The sequence below is a fragment of the Halichoerus grypus genome, chromosome 9 (assembly GCF_964656455.1).
Source record: "Halichoerus grypus chromosome 9, mHalGry1.hap1.1, whole genome shotgun sequence".
Taxonomy (NCBI): domain Eukaryota; kingdom Metazoa; phylum Chordata; class Mammalia; order Carnivora; family Phocidae; genus Halichoerus; species Halichoerus grypus.
In genome coordinates, this window is record NC_135720.1 from 21,909,185 (window position 1) to 21,931,929 (window position 22,745).

General features: G+C 46.2%; 1 protein-coding gene across 7 annotated transcripts in view; it reads right to left on the bottom strand.

The window, feature by feature from the left end:
- The window catches only part of PHACTR2 (phosphatase and actin regulator 2), a 246,515-nt gene extending 225,567 nt beyond the window's left edge, over window positions 1–20,948 (bottom strand). For 3 of the 7 annotated variants that reach the window (XM_078054641.1, XM_078054640.1, XM_078054638.1), the window contains exon 1: window positions 20,696–20,945. In XM_078054641.1, the coding sequence (XP_077910767.1) occupies window positions 20,696–20,909 (214 nt within the window). In that variant the 5' untranslated portion in view covers window positions 20,910–20,945. Of the gene's footprint in view, window positions 1–20,695 lie in introns of all 7 variants that reach the window. The other 4 variants (XM_078054635.1, XM_078054634.1, XM_078054644.1 and 1 more) reach the window with 4 other exon arrangements.
- Window positions 20,949–22,745: the final 1,797 nt, after the last annotated feature.

The window sequence follows — 22,745 nt, forward strand, 5'->3', positions numbered from 1 at the left end:
TTGACTTATGTTTCCACTCAAGAGGTGTCACCTTTGTGTTTCTTTCAGAATCCAGGCAAAAGAGACTACATGTCTGTGTTTCTAAGGTCACAACATGCTAATGAGGATGGAGGGATGGAGGGGGGTGAGGGGAGGGGGAGGAAGGGGTGAGGTGGGAGTGGAAGCTGCCAGGAATTGGTGTGTCCAGGCCTGAGATGAGACCACCTGGAGGGAGAAGTTGGTCAAAGTAGAACAGCTGGGGTCTGGAGACGCTGGACTAGGCCACATGGCGGGGTCACTTCGTGGGACATAAGGACCCTGGGCAGTGACCGCAGCGGGCTCTCTCCCCATCAGGCCACAACTGTCGCTGCCCACCCTGCCTCTGACTCTTCCATACCCTTCTCGTTCCTCACCCCCCACCCCCAACCAAAGCGCTTGTTCCCACAGATGCGGGAGTGTGATCCATCTGATGGCAGTGGCCCTAAACTTGGAATCAGAAGCCCTGGATCTGAGTTCTGCTCGGCATTCACTGGCTGTAGGACCCAAGGCTAGAAACTCCCTCTCACTTCCCTCTATCCTTGAAAAGGGGTAAATAAGAGTCAAACTGGATGCAAGCAGTTATGAGGATCAAAAATGTTAACAGTGAGCTTCTCTAGGATACCACAGTGATGATGGTGATGATGGTGATGATGATGATGATGATGATGATGATGATGATGAAAGTAATTTACACACATGTGAGTGTGAATGACCATTGAATGGCTTTTATCTCACAGGTAAGGTTTATTCTTTAAAAGGAAAAGTTGGTCAAACCAAATGAAATTCCTATTGGCGAACTCTGTGGAGAATGTCCAGCCAGTACCTCTGACCCCCCTTAAGGTGAGGCTGGAGCTGGTCAGGCCCTTTTTTTTCTGGCCTCATTTTTATTTCAAAGACAAATGTGGTTTCTAGGAGGAAGGAAGACAGGCAAGCAGCACATCTGCCCGTGTCTTTGAACATCATTTCCATTAACTCTTGGCACCCAGGAGCATTGGAGATGCCCAGAACAAAAGTCCATATTTAATATCTTGAAATAAGTAAATTTAAGGACTAAAGTCCAGAACAACCAAGGGTTAGACTCTGTAGTGCCTCATGTCATAAAATTCTGTGTTGAAAAATTCTAATCAAAGCTGGAGAATTTGGTAATTAGCTACAGAGAACAGAAACCTGCCTGAAATATGTCCCTTCGTTAATCTCTTAAAGATCCTGAGTTTTCACTGTCCCTTCTACTAACTCCAATGTGACACTACAGATAGATTAATTACTAAAAGTAAAAAAGCTTTGGTTTCTTCTTTCTTTCTTTCCTTCCCTCCTTTCTTCCTTTTGCTCTTTCTTTTCTTTTTACTTCTTTTTTTTTTTTTTTAAGATTTTATCTATTTGAGAGACAGCAAGCACGAGTGGTGGGGAAGGGCAGAGGGAGAGGGAGAAGCTGCCCTTCATTTTATATTTAAACTGATGTTTAGGGGCACCTGGGTGGCTCAGTCGGTTAAGCCTCTGCCTTTGGCTCAGGTCATGATCCCAGGGTCCTGGGATGGAGCCCCCTGTTGGGCTCCCTGCTCAGCAGGGAGTCAGCTTCTCCCTCTCCCTCTGCCCCTTGCCCCTGCCCCTACTCATGCTCGTGCTCTCTCTCTCTCTCTTGCTCGCTCTCAAATAAATAAATAAAATTTTAAATCGTCTAAAAAAATAAACACAAAATGAAAATAAACAAACAAATGTCAATGTGCCCTAAATTCGTCAGTGTTTGTGATTCTATTGCATGCCAAGAACCCATCCTGAGGTGATAATTAGATTTTATCTACAAATGGAAGTGGGGGGATGGGAATAGGTGGTCGTGTCAACATTTCACCAAAACAACAAGGCAACTCCCATGATTAGTTGGGGAAAAAATTACTCAAACAGGTGGCCTGGGTTACTATCTGATCAAGTAAATTCTGACACTCCATGAGGTGGTTGTCCATTTTATTTGCCTCTCTGTGGCCAGAAATTCAGGAATGCAAACTGGAACAAGAGGAAAAGCAGAATATAAACCCATAAAGGACACAGAGAACATCTCTGCTGGTGATCCTCAAAGTAAGAGGCTAGAACGCACAAGAAACCCCCAGTGCTTTGTTCCGCACAAGTTCTCACAGATGGTGATACTAGTTGTTCCCGAACAATACAAGGATGGGGGCTGGAGGGAGGGAACTGTGGTGGCCGCGCTCGAGGCTTCTGGCTCCAAGTACCACCTTCCAATCTGCCCAGCAAGAACAATAGAAACTTGCCTCTGGCGGGGTGGCGCCCCACATTGTAACTGGCCCCCAAGGAAAGATCCCGGAATCTCACAGATATTCACAGTAACCTGACCTGACTGCAAATACACTCTCCTTTGAATCACCCCCCCCCACCCCCGCCCCCGTCCCCGTCCCAGTCCCACGAAGTTACGCAGGCCCAGCGCCAAGGCGCAAAGACACATGCAAAGCAAAGCAGGAAGCCTCCCACACGAGAAAGGGAAGATAAGCATCACGGAAGCCCGAATGGCTTTTACTGAAGGGCATTTCAAAGCAAATACAGACATATACGGCATATTTGTAAATCCTCTGTGTATAAACACGTGCCTTCACGCATGAAGCACAGAAGGCACTAAGAGCAAAGTGAAAGCGACTAAATAGCAGAAAATACTTCCAACGGATACAACAAAGGCCCATGACCCTTAACACCCCAAGAGCTGAGAAAGCAATGCAACAGAAAAAAACGGGCAGAAGATGTGTGCACAGAGGGAAAACTACAAATGGCCAGTAATATAAAATACTCTGCAGGTTCACGAGCCATCAGAAAAATGTAAAATTAAAGACATAATGTATACCTGCTAAACTAGCAGAAGCCAAAAACTCTTCATTAGTTTCCAGTCCTGGCTTGGATATGGGGAAGTCGGCACTGCTACTCTGCTGTGAATAAAAATTCATGCAGACTTTTGGAGGAAAATGCAGCTGTACCTATTAGATCTTAAAAACTGGTAACCTACCATATGTTGATTATATCTCAATAAAACTGGGAGGGGATCTAATAACCTTTGACTTGGGGATCTTCTCATGGAAATACTTCCACATACGCAGAGAGACATATATGTCTAAAGTTCCCTGATCATTGGTTGTAATAGCGAAACAGTAGGGGAAAAATAGAATATTTGCTGCAGACACTGAGAGATACAAGAAGTGGATGTCTGAGTTTGGATCATGCTAAATTCGCTCATGTAAACTGTGAGAAACCTGCTCCAAGTGTTTGAATAATAGTTAAATGTATTTCACTGTACAGAGTGATCTATTTTTTTAAACTTTTGTTAACGGTAAGAATTAAAAACAAAAGCCTTATGATTCTGAATAAAGGTGATCTTTTTTTAAAGCTGTAAAAAAATGAAATGTGTATCAACAGGGAAGCACTTACAGAAAATATGATACATATACACTGTAACATTTTCTGCAAACTTTAAAGTGAATAAATTAGAATCATGTCTATTGACACGCAAGAATGTTCAAGAAATTTTTGAGTAGAAAATGTAGTTTGCAATTCCATGGCAATTTTAAAGCTGAGCTGCTGCAGTAAATAAACTGGGCATTCTTGATAGCTGAATATGGAATATAGGCACAGGGAAAGGAAATAATGTTATACCTTATAACTACTGTATTGCAACTGTAATGTCTTAAAACTGTATTTAAAATTGGCACCATAAAAAAAATGTAGTTTGCAAAGAGTACGCATAGCACAATCCCAAATTTGTGAAGGGGAAAAAGATTATTCCTACGTAGTTGTGTGTGTTTCCAGAGAAGTAGCCTGAAAGAACACAAGCTGAATGTGAGAAGAACTAAGCTTTTATTTTATATATATCAGTTGAACTTTTTTTGTTTGTTTATTTACTTATTTATTTAAATGTGGCACTTGAACTCATGACCCCGAGATCAAGAGTTGCATGCTCTATGGACTGAGCCAGCCAGGCGCCCCTTGGTTGAACTTTCTATATTACAAATGTATTATTTTAATGATGGGGAACATCTAAACTGAGTTTGCTGAGGCTGGAAAAGTGGAGAATTGTTGTGCTTTAGTCTTCAATGTCAAGGCGAATTGTTGGCGGTGAGATGACATTCTGAAGGTTGTCCATTAGCTTAGCCACACCACACAGCGTTAACTTGAGAGGACCCGCAAATTTGCTAATTACTGTCCATTAACTAAAGGATGTGGGAAAGAAGAGGCAGACAGCATTGCCCTGTCATACGTGTGTACTCCCTCATCAGCTAATAACTGTGTGAACGGAAGAGTCCTCTCCCCAACTTCTCTTTCCACATTTTCATTAAACATGACACCCGTCTGCCCAAAGTTCTCCACTGACTTCCCATCTCAGAGAAAAAGTCAACCTCGTCACGACGTTCTACTGAGCTCCACGGCCTCCGGTCACCCATGTGAGTGTACATCCTACCCTCTTCCCCAGCTCACTCCATCCTTCAGGCCTCTCTTCCACACAGGAAACATCCCTGTCTCTAGCCTGGGCCTTTGCTCTTCTCTCTGCCTGAAGGCCTCTTCCCTCAGCTACCCCCAAGGCTCTCACCGTCACTTCCCTCAGGGCTTTACTCAAATGTTCCGTCTATCCCAATACTCCCCATCCCCCTCCCCAACTTTATTATCACCATCTAATATTCTTTATGTATTTTGTTTATCATCTCTCTCGGCTGACAAAGATTCTCTCCCTGACTGTTCCTCTCTGAGCCCCCTTCTTGACTAGCCCTCAGCCTCGGCCTATAAATATCTGAACAAACACTAACATAGTTTCTAATAGCTCAAGGTCACATTCCTAGGAGAACCCCTGCCACCCACCCCCCCAACCCTTAAAGTGTCTGCCTGAAAAACTCAAGGCTGCAGAAAGAATTTACTATTTGTTCCAACAACACCTGAGGATAGGGGCCCTGTTTCTCAGCCTTGGTGGGACTGTAGGGCACCCAAGTTCGATGAGCACCAGTTAACAAACCCAGATGGATTTCCATGTACCAACCCCCACTTCCCACTTCTTGTAATTTTTCACTTCCCTGACTCCACTGAACCCCTGCTTGCCCCACTCCCTTTCTCCCTCATTCTCCCTTTAAACTGCCAGTCACCTCCATACAAATCGAAAGTTGGGTTCAGGTCGTGCTGGACTCTTCCCTGTTGCCGAAGTATATTACTGATGAAAATCTGACCTTTTCATTTTTTTTTTTTTTAGATTTTTTTTTTAAGATTTTATTTATTTATTTGACAGAGAGAGACACAGCGAGAGAGGGAACACAAGCAGGGGGAGTGTGAGAGGGAGAAGCAGGCTTCCTGCGGAGCAGGGAGCCCGATGTGGGGCTCGATCCCAGGACCCCGGGATCATGACCCGGGCCGAAGGCAGACGCTTAATGACTGAGCCACCCAGGCGCCCCTGACCTTTTCATTTTAACTACTGTCCAGCCTTGTTTCTCTTTGATATTCTCCACTGTGATGTAGGCTCCATGGGCTGGGTTTTGTTTTCTCACTAGCTTGTAGCAGAGCCTCACTAAGTACCTGCCAAACATCACTGATACATCAACAACTGTGGGTGTGAGCCCTATAGGCACACTTCAAGGCTGGGAAAAGCCCCTCTAAGCTTTTGGATGAAATATCATTGCTCACTTCTCTCCTTGAATACCTGGCCAGTGACAGGTGGCTGAATATCACAGATTCCGCCAGCCTTTCAAAACTGATCTTCGATTTGTTTTTAATCCTGATGGAGCACCATCTGCTACGTGCTCAGTATCATCCACGAACATGCACGACCGAGCACAGAATATTACATGAGTGGAAGATTACTGAAAGGTGCTGTGTGGAAAGTATTTGCTTCGCAAGAAGACTCTTACTGTTGATGGTGACTTCCTCCACTCTCCCCGCCCCCGCTTCATTTCCATCCGTGGTGCTGGTCCTGAAACTTCCCTTCAACTCCAGCTCCCCCAGCACCTCTCTGGGTTTCCTTCCCAGAACCTCACTGAAAGTGTTTTGGCTGTGAATTCTACTAACTTCCTTCAGATGCAATCCAAAGATGTCTTTTCAGTGTTTATTCTTTAGATTCTCTTAGGTGATCTGAGTGCTGCTAACCTCCCTCATCACACCCTCTCTCCTACTCTTCTCATTTTTTTTTTTTTTTTCAGCTGTGGCTTCTCACCATTCCTAGGTGACTACAGATAGTCCCAAGTATAATCTGTCACTTCCAACAAATGCTCTATAAGCAAGTACTATGGGTGAGGCACTATGGAGTTTACAAAAGTCTAAGACTCAAAGGCTGTGCTCAGAGAGAGGGGAGACCATGTATATTCATACGAAAAGTTAAAGTTTACTGCACAATGGTTGCTTTAATAATAATTTGTTGAATGTAGAGGATATGTAGGAACATTCTTGTAATATCCAAGGCAACAATAAAGTGTCACATGACTGACACAATCAATAAGTCAATGTTCTCCATTTAGAGCTGTAGCCTCTCTCCTTGCTGTATTTCTCACATCTACAGGGTATTTTCCACGGGTATTCTAACTTTAACCACAGCTGACAAAACTAACGTATCTTCTTATTGCATCCTCAAATCTGCCTATTTTCCAGCATTCTCATAATTATCGGGGCCAGCACCAACACTCTGATGCTCGGGTGTCCCTTAGATGGACGTGCACACCCCGTCCATCCTGGCAGCAGCTCCTGAGCTTTCCCTTCTGCTTTCCATGGTCACAGCCTGGTCTGGGCATCAGTAACCTCAACTCCCCTCTCCTTCAGCTTCTGCCCCTTCTGCTCTACAAAAGGCATCACCAACCCTGAGGAATGAAGAATTGAAAATTCTCCACAGACATAAAACTTTTCAAAAGTGTATATTCATTTTTTACTCTTGTCTTTTCATGTTTTAGGTAATGCTATCTTCAGAAACAGATTTGAGGGGCGCCTGGGTGGCTCAGTCAGTTAGGTGTCCCACTTTTGGTTTCAGCTCAGGTCATAATCTCGGGGTTGTGAGATCGAACCCTGTGTCAGGCTCCACGCTCAGCAGGGGGTCTGCTTGAGGTTCTCTTCCTCTCTCTCTCCCTCTGCCCTGCTCTCTGTCTCTAAAATAAAATAAATAAATCTAAAAAAAAAAAAAAGAAAAAAGAGAAATAGATTTGCGTTTTGAATTTCCAGTGAATAAAGTGTTTTAATCTTAAAAAAAAAAAAAAAATTCGAGGGGCGCCTGGGTGGCTCAGTTGGTTAAGCGACTGCCTTCGGCTCAGGTCATGATCCTGGAGTCCTGGGATCGAGTCCCGCATCGGGCTCCCCGCTCAGCGGGGGGTCTGCTTCTCCCTCTGACCCTTCCCCTCTCATGCTCTCTCTCTCTGTCTCATTCTCTCTCTCAAATAAATAAATAAAATCTTTAAAAAAAAATAAAAATAAAAAAAAATTCTAGGTGAAGGTGGTCAACAAACTTTATAAGATAAATAAGATCTGAGAATGTAATGTCTGATAATTTGATGACTCCAGTTAACAATACTGTATTGTATATTTGAAAGTTGCTAAGAGTAGATCTTAAAAGTTCTCATCACAAGAAGACAAATTATAACTGTGTGTGGTAGTGGATGTTAACGAAATTTATTGTGGTGATCGTTTTGCAGTATATATACACATATCAAATCATTTATGTTGTACAGCTGAAACTGATACAATGTTATGTCAATTATATTCCCCCCAAAAAAACTACTTCTACCTTTTTTAAGTTTGTTTGTTTATTTATTTATTTTTAGGTAATCTCTACACCCAACATGGGGCTCGAACTCACAACCCTGAGATCAAGGGTGGCATGCTCTTTCGACAGAGCCAGTCAGACACCCCTCCACTTCTATCTCTTATTCCTACCATCTACTGACCCTCTAGACACAAGACTCTAATAAAGGTTTGGCAGATAAAGTCCCAAGAGCCAACTCACATGGGCACTCTTGAAGCAAAATATCCTAAGTGTAAGTCCCAAGTATTCCCTCTCTCTAAAACTTTCAGTGCTTCCAACTACTATAAGTAATATATAGTAAGGTTTGCCAAAGAGGAAAGCAAGAGTTGACTTTCAAGCAAGATGAAAGTTTCCACGGATGGGATTTTGAGCTACATCACTGTTATGAGAATTTCATCCTTAAAACAGTGGACACTATCCATAGAGGCATGCTCCTCACAGTGTGGTGCATTGACCAGCAGCATCAGCAAACCTAAGAAGCCTGTTAGAAAATGCAGAAACTCAATCTCTACCCCAAACCCATTGAATTTCAACAAGATCCCCAGGTGATTCATAAGCATAGTAACATTTGAGAAACGCTACATTCGATAACATAAATCTGCCACCTAAATTGGATGTGAACTCAGACGAGAGCTCTGATCAACAGACCATTACAGTTGATTTGAGTCACCCACTGAGGCACTGAAACACCACCCAATGCCCACCTAGAAGCAAATGGTAGACTTGCTGCTTTCTGGTGTAGCTGATCAGGACTGCAATCTTCCATCCTTCGTGGCGTGCCGTTGTTGCCTGTTGAGTATTAACAAAGCAGCAGGGTGATAATGGCTGAAAACCACAGCCCGGGATTAAGGGCTTCCTTGATGGGGCACAGGGACCAATTGAATCATATCGAGACGCCTCCACCCCCAGTCCTCAGTAATACTTTCACCCAGGTGAGGGCCTGCAAAAATGATCATCAAGGCAAGCCTTGGAGGAAGAGGGCTCAAAGAGCAACAGTCACAGTAGGTGTGCACAGAAAAAGGAGGAGTGACAGCCAAGCAGTCAAAGGAGGAAGTGAGACAGGAGCATTTGCACATAGGTTTTGATGGACACGGTAGATTTTTCAGCACCAGAAAGTTCGGAACACCTCTTTCTCCTTCTGCAGCTGCTTATCAGCTGCTGGTCCCTTCAGTGTGTTCCTGGGCCTGAGCAAACATTCCCATCTTCCCACTGCCTGAGGCCATGGACTTCTCTCAGATCCCAGCCCTCTGGGAATTTGTCATCCTAGGGAAAAACTACCAATTTTGGTCTGGACAATTGCTTGTGCCCTAAGGCCAACTCTAAACCCAAGCTGAGAAATGTTTAATCAGACCAGGCCAGAGGAATGCCATCCCACGTCCCAAACAGGCTCCAGAAGCCAGGATTACCATCTGAGAGAATGTAATCCCCAGAGAGCCAGGGTTTGAATCAAACTCACTACCACAGAATTGCATCTGAAAAGAGGCACAGGCCTAATCTACTGTGTAAGACCCACTATTAAGGTTCCTAAAGGAAGGGGAGGTCTGGTAAAATGACCATGGCGGGCTGAATGGAAACAAAAGGGACCCAACTCTGGAAAACAGTATGGAGGTTCCTCAAAAAGTTGAAAATAGAGCTACCTTATGACCCAGCAATTGCACTACTAAGTATTTATTCAAAGGATACAAACATAGTGATTTGAAGGGACACATGCACCCCAATGTTTATAGCAGCAGTGTCCACACTAGCCAAACTATGGAAAGAGCCCAGAGGTCCATCGACTGATGAATGGATAAAGAAGATGTGGGGTATATATATACAATGGAATATTACACAGCCATCAAAAAGAATGAAATCTTGCTATTTGCAACAATGTGGATGGAACTAGAGGGTATTATGCTAAGTGAAATCAGTCAGAGAAAGACAAATACCATATGGTTTCACTCATATGTGGAATTTAAGAAACAGAACAGATGAACATAGGGGAAGGAAAGAAAAAGAAAATAAGATGAAAATTGAGAGGGAGTTTATGGTTTATAAGAGTCTCTTATGGTTTATAAGAGATGCTGAACTCTAGGAAACAAACTGAGGGTTGCTGGAGGGGGAGTGGGGGACAGTAGGGGGGATGGGGTAACTGGGTGATGGGCACTTGATGTAACGAGCACTGGGTGCTATATGCAACGGATGAATCACTAAATTCTACCTCTGAAATGAATAAAAAATAAAACAACTAAAAATAAATAAAAGAGGCCCAAAGAGCTCATGGTAATGTGTACCCTACAGTGGGCGTGGTGGTTGTTGGGGGGGGGACATCGGGTATCCCATCACTCAGGTGAGAGAAGAATGTCTGTCTTCATGAGCAAGCCTTCTCCCCCATATTCTTTATTCTGCTTGCTCCCTGGGGCCCAGCCCTCCAACATGCTCCCATCCTGCACCCCAGCCAACGACTTCAGCACCCTTGCTGTTCCCCAGGAAAATCCCTCCTCCTTGCTCCCATCCGCACAAGTCCAAGACACCTCACTGTGCTATTGAAAGCTCACTTCATTAGAGACAAATGTTTCCTGATCCTGTGTAATTTTGGTACTCCACCCCATCTCTTCTTTCTCACCGTAACAAGCATTTGACTTTTCTCAGTGACACTTTAGCTTCCCCAAAGCTCAGGAATTCCTCACCTTGCTGGGCCTCTGGTCCACTGAGGTAATGTAACTTTAGATGTGTTTGCCCATCACCCCTCATCTCTTATCTAAGAACTATCTTCACACCTATGATAGTACACACCAGCAGCCTCACTTGTCCCGCATAACGGATATAGCTAGTTACAGAAATGGCTTCCTGGCCCAGGCTGGGCATCTAGACTTGGGATCCAAGGGCACTGAGGAGTCTCTCTGCTCTCTGGAACTGAAGATGTGTGAATTTGGGAACTCTGTAGTAAACATGCTCATAACAGCAGAGAAATCTGGTATGGGAGGATGAATGGAAGCATAGGTGTACGGAAGGAGATAAATAGATCCCGAGAAAGAAAAAGCGCAGGAGGAATGGACAGAGTACCCTTCTTGGCCACAGGTAACTTATCAGTTGCTGGGTCTGGGCCTCACAAGATGCAACTCTACTTCCTGGTTTGGGGCTGCTCCTATATCCTTAATAATAATAATAATAATAATAACAACAACAATAATAATAATAATAATAATAGGTGCCTGGCTGGCTCAGTTGGTGGAGACTGCAGCTCTTGGTCTCAGGGTCTCAAGGCCCACATTGAGCGTAGAGCTTACTTTTAATTAATTAATTAATTAATAGCAATCTCCCCTGTTCCACTTAGACAAGGCAGTCTCCATTTCTGGCTACAAAAATGTGTTCATTTGATCAAATCCTTGCTATCAACTGGTAATCCTCATACCCGTCTTACCAAGATCCCCCCACCCCCACCCCGCAAATGTCACAGTTGCCTTCTTTCCTTTCTTAATCTCAGAGTCACTAGGCTAACAATCCAAACTGTCCTGCCTAGCTGACATACACTTCTTTGCATGGTTATATATTTTGGGGGTATGAAGTATTACTATAAAGTAATATGAATGACTTAGATGTCGAAATGATTGTTATTCCCACCAAAGTAAGCATGCTGGGAGACAATAAATATACTCCCACAATGCGGTCACTATCCCAGCCATTTCCAGAATGTCTTTTCAAATCTGCCCCACTGACATAAAACTATGTCTCTGAAAGACATTAGTTTTAGAAAGAGCTACAATTGTGCTGTCATCAGGGCAAATGGCTAAAATGAGGGATCAAACATTTTAGTCGCAAAACTTTTTTTTCTAAGATTTTGTTTATCTGACAGAGAGAGAGAGAGAGAGCACACGCAGGGGAGCAGGAGAAGGAGAAGCAGGCTCTCTGCTGAGCAGGGAGCCTGACCATGGGGCTCGATCCCAGGACCCTGAGATCATGACCTGAGCTGAAAGCAGACACTTAACTAATTGAGCCAATCAGGCGCCCCTAAAACTTTTGTTAAACACTGTTTTACACAGTAACATCATACTTGAAATAAGCAGGGGCGCCTGGGTGGCTCAGTCGGTTAAGCATCTGCCTTCAGCTCAGGTGGTGATCTCGGGGTCCTGGGATTAAGCCCTGCCTTGGACTCTCTGGCTCCCTGCTCAGCAGGGTGGGGGAACAGAGTCTGCTTCTTCCCCTCTCTCTCTGCCCCTTCCCCTCCCTCTCGTACACTCTCTCTCTCAAACAAATAAATAAAATCTTTAAAAAAAATTATAATTGGAATAAGCATATACTCTTCTAGTATGATGCTTTAAAACATAACATTTGTTTGAAGACATAAGTTCTATTACATTTTTTAAACTATCAAATTGTTCATCATCCTCACACATTTCTATCACCTTCATCCAGGCACCTGGAATAGAAACCAGAGACTTATAATGCCCAGTAGGTTGGAAAAGAGGGGTTTAATGTATGTTTGTTATCAATGTTTAGGCTATTTAATTATTATTTAGTAGAAATTAGACCTCAAAAGAAGATATGGCAACAGATATGTAAGCTAAAATATACATGAAGGCAAAACAAGATTACCAACCAACACTGATGACATGAATCTGGCCATAAATTGCTACAAACTTAAAATATGTGAGTTCCTGATCCAAAATTGAAACATCACACCTATGCTATTCTTGCCCTGGTCATAGTCCTGAGCTCTGGATACAGACAATGTACTTTTCTTTAGGTCACAAGTTTCTTCCTGTTATGAAGAATAAGCAGTAGCTGCTTTTTCTCAAGCCTTCACAGAGACATCAAGAAACTGCAAAGTAAGGCATATAAATGTCAAGTTTTAGCCAACAGGTCACAAAGGGAGCTAGATCTCAGAACCCTTTCTAAGGCAGACTGGTGCAACCTAGTTCTCTGTGCAAATTTCAGCTAGCATGATCAAAGATAATGAGTCACCCGGTACGGTATTTTTAAAACACTGAAGCTGCTTCAGTGTTGTTTTTTTTTTTTTTCCCTGAGCTTCACCGTAACTGAAACTACACTTGTACTTTGAGACAAGATATGGTTCTCATGTATGAGTTATACACATGACTCCAAGATTGAGTAGTTTTAGTCGAAAACAATGCACTTAAGTAATGATAATTGATGTGCAGTTGCCTGAAAATATGGGATCCCAGAATCCTGTCCCCGTTAATCCAAATGTGCTATTTATATGAGAAATCTGAAGTGTTGGATAGACTTTAAAATAGACAGGTAATTGGCTGCAGCCTTACCATGAACTTTTGAGAGAAACAGATGTTTATTATGATGATCACTCATAATAGTATTTGCGGAGTAAAACATGACACAATTTCCTCCCTGTTGGTGGCGGTACGTGTGAGTTGTTTTCTCGGAGAGGCGATGGACATGCACCAAGGTAGTGTGGGGTAGAAAAGAGTGTGAGCCTTCAGGTCAGAGAGATTCGAGTATTGGTTGGACTACTTCCCAGCTACCTATGGGACTTGGGTGGGTCACTCGGCCTGAACCAGATTCCTTACGTACAAAGTGCAGCTATGTCACAGGGTTGCTACAAAGATGAAATATGATAGTGTGTGTAAGTAATGCGCCTGGATTAGCGGGAGGGTTCAATTCCTTCTGCGCCCTCTTGACTGCATCTGCATCCAACACCCCGCACTGCCTTCCAGCCCCTGTGACTTGGATTCCATCATCACCGGCCAAGATGGGCTGACATTCACAACTTCCTTTTCACAGAGTTCTTCTGTAGATGTTACAGGGGAAGTTTCCACAATACCCCCAAGGAAGAGCTAGTTTTCTCATGAGCGGCTCTTCAAAAACTCTGGTTAGTTTGTTTTTTCATTTTAAAACACTTGGACATCAGAGCTTCTACCCAATATTCGGTTTTATTTATTTATTTATTTTGGCTAATTTTCGATGTAGAGATACTTGATGTCAAAAGAACGGACTTTTAGGTAATTCATGCATTAATTCTGTAAACATCTAGTAAGCACCTAGCATATACCTGACCCTGTATTAGGCACCGAGACTGCAAAAATAAATAAAACATACTTTCTCTTTTCAGTGACTTTACAGTATGAGGAAGGAGACAAATCAATGCATAATTTTAATATACCATAGTGAGTCCTGTAACAGAAGTATGCAAATGGTGCCAGCATTTTTGTAGCACTTTCAAGTTCAAGTTTTTCCATGTTTCAGCCTTACAAAAATCCCATGAGCTAGGTGTTACTGTTATTGATTGTATCCAGGTCATATATAAAGAAGCCAAGCAGAGGGAAGGGAAGTAAGTTAATCAAGGTCACACAGATAATAACCATGATTCTGTGTCTCAAATCTCAGTTGTCTGGGCTCCTTCCACCATCGTCCCTCAACGTCCACATCCGAATACACTCAGAACACACCCCTACCAAGCTTGCAAATGTCACCTAACTTGTGTCTCCCAGGAAACATTCAGACACAGGGATGTTCTCATTCTCTCGCCTTGGCCTAGCCCCCAGTCTCCTTCTCTCCCCTCTCCCACAGGAACCCAGCTGAGAGCCAAGGGAACTGCAGAGTGTTCTCTGACAACGCTGGGTTGTTTCAGGCCTTGGTGCTTTTGCTTGTACTGTTTCCTCTCCCCAAACACTCCTCTGCCACCTCACCCAACTCCACCTTCCAGTTCCTCCTCTTGCATGCAGAGAGCACAGGTGTCACCTCCTCCAGGAAGTCTTTCCTGATTACCCTGCCCCAAGCCATTTCATAGAGCTAAGGTTCCGGGGTTCTCCCCCGGGCCTGGGATAGGGCCTGAGTCATAGCTCATACTTTATTGCCCTGCAGCTGTTGGTTTGTCTGTCCTTCCCCCACTGGACTGTGAATTCCTTAGGAATATCTTTGCAGCCTGTGTTTGGCCCATTAGCTGTTTGCTAATTGAATGAATAAATGAAAAATCAAGATATGATCCCTCTCCTGATGCAGCCCCTGCAGTAGCTACAGCTCAAAATGAAGCCACAGCTTTGCCATCAGTCTCAATGCTACCAGCGAACTACTGATGCAAACTGGATCTTGCCCAGTTTGGGTATAATCAGCTTTTCATGCATCCTCTGGAAACCAGAACACATCATCATCATGTCATTTTTTTTTTTAGCATAATCATGGCAAATAACAACGGTTTAGACGGACAGACATGCTCTGTACCAGGCTGAATGGTCTCTGCTCTCCGTGTCACCGCCACAACTGCAAAACCACATATGCTGGGGCGCCTGGGCGGTTCAGTCGGTGAAGCGTCTGCCCTTGGCTCGAGTCATGATCCCAGGGTCCTGGGATTGAGCCCCATGTCGGGCTCCCTGCTCAGCGGGGAGTCTGCTTGTCCCTCTCCCTCTGCCCGTCCTCCCTGATATGCTCTCTCTCTCAAAGAAATGAATAAAATCTGAAAAAAAAAAAAAAGCCACATCTGCTTACCTCTGGACATCCAGTGCCTGGAACAGTGTCTGGCACATCATAACCCTCAATAAATACCAGATGAATGAATGAATGAATGAATGAGTAAACGAATGGAAACTGCCCGGGCTCGGTTCTTTCTAAGTGGCCATACTGGCACCGTGTGACCCCACCTCCAGGCCACAGCTGGTTTGAGTTTGGGTGGATATCAAATCAAGGCAGACAATCCATAGCTTCTCTATGACCTATGACCTACTATGAAAAGGTGGCTGCAAACAATAGATCTCTTCCAGGAAATGTGAGCTAAGAAATATGAAGAAATGTTTCCAGGCAAACATAAGGGCAAGAGCTGAAAGGAAGCAAAGGTAAGGTTGATGTAAGGTAGGTAGAAGCCATGATGTGGTTTTTTTTGTTTTGTTTTTCTTTTTAAAGATTCCATTTTCAAGTAATCGCTACACCCCATGTGGGGCCCGAACTCATGACCCCGAGATCAGGAGCTGTATGCTCTACCACCTGAGCCAGCCAGCCTGGTGTTGGTAAGTAGGTGGATGGAGAAGCACCTGTGACGGCGAGGAATCTGTTCCGATTCAAGAGGGAGAAAGCTGGTCAGCAGAGAGGCAAAGAGAAGCTCCATGCCAGGTGAGACCATGCTAGAGAGAGCACGAGGAAATGCTTCCAAGTGTTGCCTCTCTTCCTGACGGGTTTCTGGTCTCAGCCCCAGGTCAGGTGCAACCTGACTTAACAGGTAAGTCCTTACCTAACAGCTGAAGATGATTTTTAAAGTGTTTCAGCCTCTGCTACAGGGTAACAGGTGAAGCTGAATTTTCAAACGTGCCAACCTCGGGTATGGGACCAGCATCAGCTGATGGCGTGCCTCTGTGAGAAGGCACCCCTTCTGCGATGAAGCCTGACCAAGGGTGGCCCCGGGCCGGATGGGAAGCCCAGGGCCTTTGTGCCATGGCAGGGGAGTGGACCTGTACACCAGGGGGCACAGCTCGGTCAGGTTGAGCTTTGCTCTTCTGTGAGGAGGAAGAGACAGAGAGTAAACTTAGAGCCAGATGGTCTTTGTTTGGTAAAAAATCACTCAGAGCTACACAAATGGAAAGTGCGCAGGCATCCATGGTTCCTGGCCTAGGGCAGCTCCAGCCCAGCTGTGAACGGGGCCCAGGAGCCCCTGCGGACTCAGCCACCCGGCAGAGCATTAGGCTTCGGAGAACAATAGCTGAGCAGGCAAACATTGGCCCCAAGAGTTATATCCTTGGAGGTCAGTGAAAGGGGATCTGAGAGCACAGGCAAAGCGTAGACAAGCAAGGACTTGCCCCAGTGGGACAGGCGACCATCAACCGCAGAGCCAGCGGCAGACGGCGGCGTCTCACGCCTGCAGCCAGGCAGCTGTGGGTATGGACTCAAAGAACATCCAGGTTTGCTACACTTCTCACTCTCTCTCCACTGAACACACCAGGGATCAAAGACTCCAGACAAAGATACTGGATTTGCCCTTACCTAAACGCCTACATGCAACAGGGCAAGGGATGCTGGAGAGACGAATCAGGGTACCGAGAAAGAGATGAGACCGTTTCTGTACCTCGTTTTATTAAGTGGCCCATTCACTCATCCCTCCCTTTTTTGAGGTGCCTCACGGGGCTCTCTGCTCTGTGCAGCCCAACGTGCAAAACGAAGTCATTGCTTGAAGACAGAAAACACCTCTTGGCCCAATGCATCCGGCACAGCACGTGGCATATAGAACTTGCTGAAAGCTTCCAGAAGGCATATGCCCTAGGTTCTTTAGTCACTAAACATTGGGCTTATCAGAAGAGCACATCACAACCCACTGACAATGTTGAAGTCACTAATGCAGGAAAAGATGGGTCTGAAAATTAAGAGAACACCAGCCCATAGACCATGAAAAGCTTATTTCAGGATTTTATTTTTTCAAATGGGTAAAATATCACTCCATTTACAAAGAAATGCCAGATTTTAAATATCCAGAACTTTTGTTGAATTCCAGAACCATGAGTTCAAAAACCACAAAGCAAAATCAATCTGGATTTTTCTAAAGCAAAAGCCTCAAGTTTTTATAAGCTCAATAAAAGGCCTTAAGTATCAATTCTGATGTTATTGAAGTTATGGTTTTTAAATGCACTTATTTGAATATATTTGGGTTTCTTCACATTTTATATGGATTTTAAAATATAAAACTAGTTTTTGTTGACAAAGCAATGCATTTTTATCATGTGAAGAAAAATAACTGCTCAAGTCACAAGTTAAATAGAAGCCCCTGAAGTCTGAGATGCTTTTCTTGACAAAAATCTAGTAAGAAAGCACAGACAGGAACAGTGGAATCTCTCCTGATAACCCAGTTGCATCAACATAGCGCTCACACAGAGGTCTTTAAAAAATATGCTTCATATTGGACTGATGCTTATTGCCATTTCTGGCAAAATTTTCGAGGCCAGGTTTCAGGTTTTTAGCTATTCTTTCATGGAGAGAAGAATGAAGAGGAAGTAGGGATAGGGTGACAGATGCAAGCAGCCCGGGAGTGGATGGCTGTTTTTGGACTGAGGCTCTTCTTTGACAACCCCTGACACCTTCCAGTCTCCTCTTCCTTCCCCTCTTCCGCTCCCTCCCAGCCATACATCATTGCAAAACATGATGTCCCCTCCCCACTCAACACTCTCCCAAAGGTGAGTTAACTCATTGTTAGAAATTAACCCTTAGGTGGGGCGCCTGGCTGGCTCAGTCAGAAGAGCCTGCGACTCTTGATCTCGGGGGTTCTGAGTTGGAGCCCCACGTTGGGTGCAGAAATTACTTTTAAAAAAAAGAAGAAGAACTTAACCCTTAGGAAGGACTTACCGACCAGTAGCTAGAATCAAGAATGGGAGGGAGAGGTGCCATGTGGGAGGTGGCTTAGCAGAGGGAGCACCAAAAGGGGTGTGAGAAGGTTCTAAAGCAAACCCTTCAACCTTACGGTTGCCCAGGACAACCCCGGCCACAACATCACAATGCACATGGCAGCAAGCTATGTTGACATGCTGTTCACAAGCTCTGTTTGTACACCCAGTGCCCAGGCTAGACCTGATGCCAGTGAAATCAGATTCCCAGGGGAGGGACCCAGCCATAAACTGTTGTGTTGCTGGTGGTGTTTCAACTCCCCAGGTGCCTCCTGTGTGCAACCAACTTTGAAAACCAGTGTCAGAAAATAGGGCTTCTCAAATGTTCTGTACCTAAAAACAACCTGGGAATCTGGGAATTGCAGATTGGGATGAAGTTGGTCTGGAGTGGGGTCTGAGATTCTGAGGGGGAGGCCCATACTGCTGGTCTGGGCTAGTTCTGGTAGGACCACATACGATCTAGCTCTGGATATTGCCCATGTGGGTGCAGAGATGCTGGGGAGGGCCTGGAAATCGGACTGCCCTACACCAGCCCACGCAATGTTTTCCCAAGGTGGTGTAACGTTCCCATTGGGCTCTAAGACAATTCTGTTATCCCAGGCCTGTCATCTCGCTGCTTCTCTGACATGGATGCAGAGGCTGCAGGATTCTGCGGAATTCCTGTGTGTGTGTCAGTGAGGGGCCAGCTCATTCTTTTTCTCTCTCACTCTAAGAAATGCGGGGAGCTCCTGGTCACACTTAGCCAGCTCTTAAAGAAATGCAAGGCTCAGTTCTGAAAATGGAATACAGTAATTTAGAAGAAGTTCACTCTTTTACATGTGGATCAGCATCCTGGGGTGCCAGGGACAACTCAGCTGAAAGCTGTCATTTCCTAACATCCTTTGAGAGCACACAGAAGATTCAGAGTTCTTGGAAGTAAAATAACTTTACAAATTGAAGTCCATAGTTCACATTACGTGTACTTTGCACACTCACATTTAAAAGTTCTTTAGTGCCCTTTTTCTGCACACAGCCCTGAATTTCTATCTATGAAGATGAAAAAATGATGATACAAGCTATGCTTATTTTATCTATTCACCAAATTGAGTAATTTTTCGGTGATTCTTTAGAGTCATCTGAACGTTGACCTTCATAAAAATCTATCAAGACTATCCATGGGTCAAGTTCCGACCTGCTGACACATAATAAGCAGGAGGTAAACTACATTCAACTCCATGCTTTTCACAATATGAATTTGGCAGAAGGCTCTTTTCTCAAATACCATAAGCTACATCCCACTACCTGTATTTAACAATTCTGACCGGCTTTGTCCAACATGATCTGCAGAGTCAGATTAACAACACCTCTGATACTGTCTAAGTATACACATTGTATGGTGAAACAATATTACAAGCACAAGAAAATGGAGGGTGCTGATGGAAAACAGAGCTAGTTAGCTGGAATGCGGTCAGAGATATGAAAATGTGCCTTTTTTGAACAAGAGACTTGGCTTCAGGTAGATGTGAGGTTGAGTCAGAGCTCAAAGGCCTGACCTCAGAGCACAGAGCCTGAAAGGGGTCATGGCGGATGGCGTGGAGGGTGCACAGCACCGCGAGGGCCTCTGGCTGCTAGGGGTAGTTGTGATGTTAGCTTTCATTTCCAGCTTCCATGCATCCTCCCTCGACTGCAAATCGGAAAACAATCCCTGGGCACTTAACAAATCGGTGGACTTTTAAAAACAGTTCTGCAGTTCTTAGGCTAATGCTTTGTTCAAGAGCATTTAAAAATGATTAATTATTTAATCCCCATAACCTCCTTGTGTGGTAGTTCCACACACTCATTCCCACTTTAAGTACCGAGATACGAGAGACAAGGGTTAGTGGTTTGCCCCACGTTACACACGGCGCAACGCTCGCAGCACCCGCCCTCGGCCGAGTTCCTGGTTCTGCCGGTCCCCGTGCACAGAGCAGCCCCCAGCAGGCGCCGTGAGCTCCGCGCAGAGGGGGGGCCGGGGCCCTAGGCAAGGGCCACGCGGATCGGCGCAAACGCAGAGGTGCTGGCTCCAGTCTCGGTCAAATAGCAGTGAGAACCAGAGGAGCACACAGCTCGGCCAAACTCTCAGCACCACCTGCATGGGTTTTTACAGGGCGGAAAAACTCAGACCCCGGGTGCTCTGACCTGCAAACCCCAAAGAACTCTTCATTTCAGAAGCACGAGCAGTTAGGAGGGTTTCCAAGACCTGCATTGACCCTAGCCCCCAGAGTGAGGGGACCGCACCCTTCCGCCGGACCAAAGTCTCTTCTTGACGGACGAGCCTAAGAACCAGAGTAGCTGGTGCTCCCGGCACCGCACCGCCGCGCGGCCGAGCTCACTAACCCCAGGGGCTGCGCCCTCGCTCTCGCTGGGAGAGACGCGCGCCCACCCGGCGCACCGACCGCAGTCTGGCTGGAGCATCCCCGGCCAAGGGCCAGAGCCGCGGGCAGCAGAGCAGGAGGACGGCGCGGGGGAGTTCAGCTTCGCCCTCCCCTGCCCTCCCCCCAGCCGCTCCCCTCCCGCCGGCGTCCCGGGCTGGCCGCGCGTCCCGCCGCCACCTGCCCCGGCCGGCCCTCCCCCGGTCCCCAGCGCCCCCGAGCCGCCTTACCTGAGCCAGAGATGTGGACCCGGAGCGGGCGGCCCCTGCTGGAGCACGACGATAGGTCGCTCTGGGAGCGGCCGCGGGGGCTCGGGTCCCCCGGCAGCCTGCGCAGGGCCGTCGCCGGCGGCGGGGCGGGCTCCTGCGGCTCGGGGGCTTCGGTCACTGCCTGCCCGGCGGGCCCGCCCGGGGGCTCCGCGGAGCGTCTGCCCGCCTCGGCCATCGGCTCCCGGCGGCGGCCGGCCCGGAGCGCGGGGTGGGGCTGGCGCCGAGGGCTGCGCTGCCGGGCGCGGCGACCCCGAGGCAGCGCCAAGGGCGGGGAGGCTGGACGCTGGGCGCCGAGAAGCTGGTGCGGAGGGCGGGAGGAGGAAGAGGACAGAAAAGTTTGCACAGGAAGGAGCCGCCTACAGCCGGCTCTCGCTCCGGCGGGCGAAAGCCGCAGGGCTCGGAGCTGGGCCGCCCTCGGTGCCCGCGAACCTACCAGTCTGCTCCTCCCCCAAGCCCAAGCACTGCCCTTTGCTAGAAGGCGGCGGTGGGGTCCCCTCTGGTCACCCAGCAAGCGGACCTCAGAGAAGTGGCGTTTGGGCTTCAGGAACTGGGATGCAAAGTCAGGGTTAATGCCATTTCCATTCATTTGGGGTAGGGGGAATGTCAGGTACGCACACTGGAGTCACCTTGTGATGGCACAGAAATGGCCATACCGAGTTGACAGGTAGGAAACTGCGGCGCCAAAGGATGCTGGACTTGCGGGTGGGTTAGTGGAAGATCCTGGAGTCCCTCAAGTCAAGTCCAATGCCCTTCTCTTCTCATGTCCAGCCCTCAAAGCCCTTCTCCACCCAGACCGTTGGCCACACTGCTGGGTTTCTGTCTGCTGGGTAAACTCAAAGGTCATGTTTAAAACGTCAGTCTTCTGAGAACTGAATAAGTAACAGATTTGATTACTGAGTCTATGCTTTCCAATGGAAAGATAGATCTCCTGGCCGCTATGCACTGGAAACATCTTAGTTGACACCATGCCTTGCAGGATTTTGCAAACAGGGCAGCGGAGATTTTGCCGATTCAGCTGGGTATTGCGCAAGCTAGGCTTTGTCATCACCTTAGGGTCCCCAAGTTGTGACTGGCCCAGAAGGGCAAGGTTGTAAATCAGGCTCAAGAGTCACCTGAAGAGTCATTCCTGAAAACTTATGGCAAAAGAAGAATGCCCCTGGGTTCACTCACAGGCCAAAGATAGGCAGCAGGAAGAGAAGGAGATTGGGGGTGGGGGGGAGTCAGGGTGAGCCCTGCGCATTCATTGACACACATGCCCATGTTTCAGCTGCTATGTCACACACTTTGCCCATATTTTATCCTTTAATAAGAAAACCAACCCAAGCAAGAGGAGGTAAGAGAAAGGAGGGACAGAAATGAGGGGTGCAAGTTATGGAGGTACCTTACCATCCAGAAAGGCCTTTGTAACAACTAGCTCATGATAATAACAACAGCTCACCCTTAATAATTTAAAATGTCTTTCACCTACAATTTTCACAGCAACTCTGCAGGGAGGGTATGATTATTCTAGCTTTGCTGTGAAAACCGTCCAAATAGAGTTTCTATTTCCACCCAATTGGCCATGCTTGCTGGTCCTGCTCTAAATATTTCCTACTTTCCCACCTCTCCAAATGAGACTTGACTTGTTGGGCAGTAGAGGACAGAAAGAAAGATGTCCCTGCTTCTGAGCACTGACCTGCATTGTTTCAGTAGATAGGTCATCAATAGGATGCCGCGCAACTAGATGAGTTTCTCTCTCCCCGAATAATCAACGTAAGACGCCAGTGGCATTTCTCATCATCATCATCTGCTATCCCATGTATTGTATCTGCCTCCTCACGTGCCCTTTCTCAGCAGCTAGCTCCCCCTTGCAAGCTGCCGGCTCTCTGGGGCACACATCCCTGTTCCCTGCACGTGGGCCTCGCCCCGCATGGCTTACAGCATGAATGCAACCACCATCCTTCAGGGGACTCCTGTTTCTCCCTTCTCTGCTTTATCCTCCATGTCATCTCTTGTGAAGAGAAATAAATGA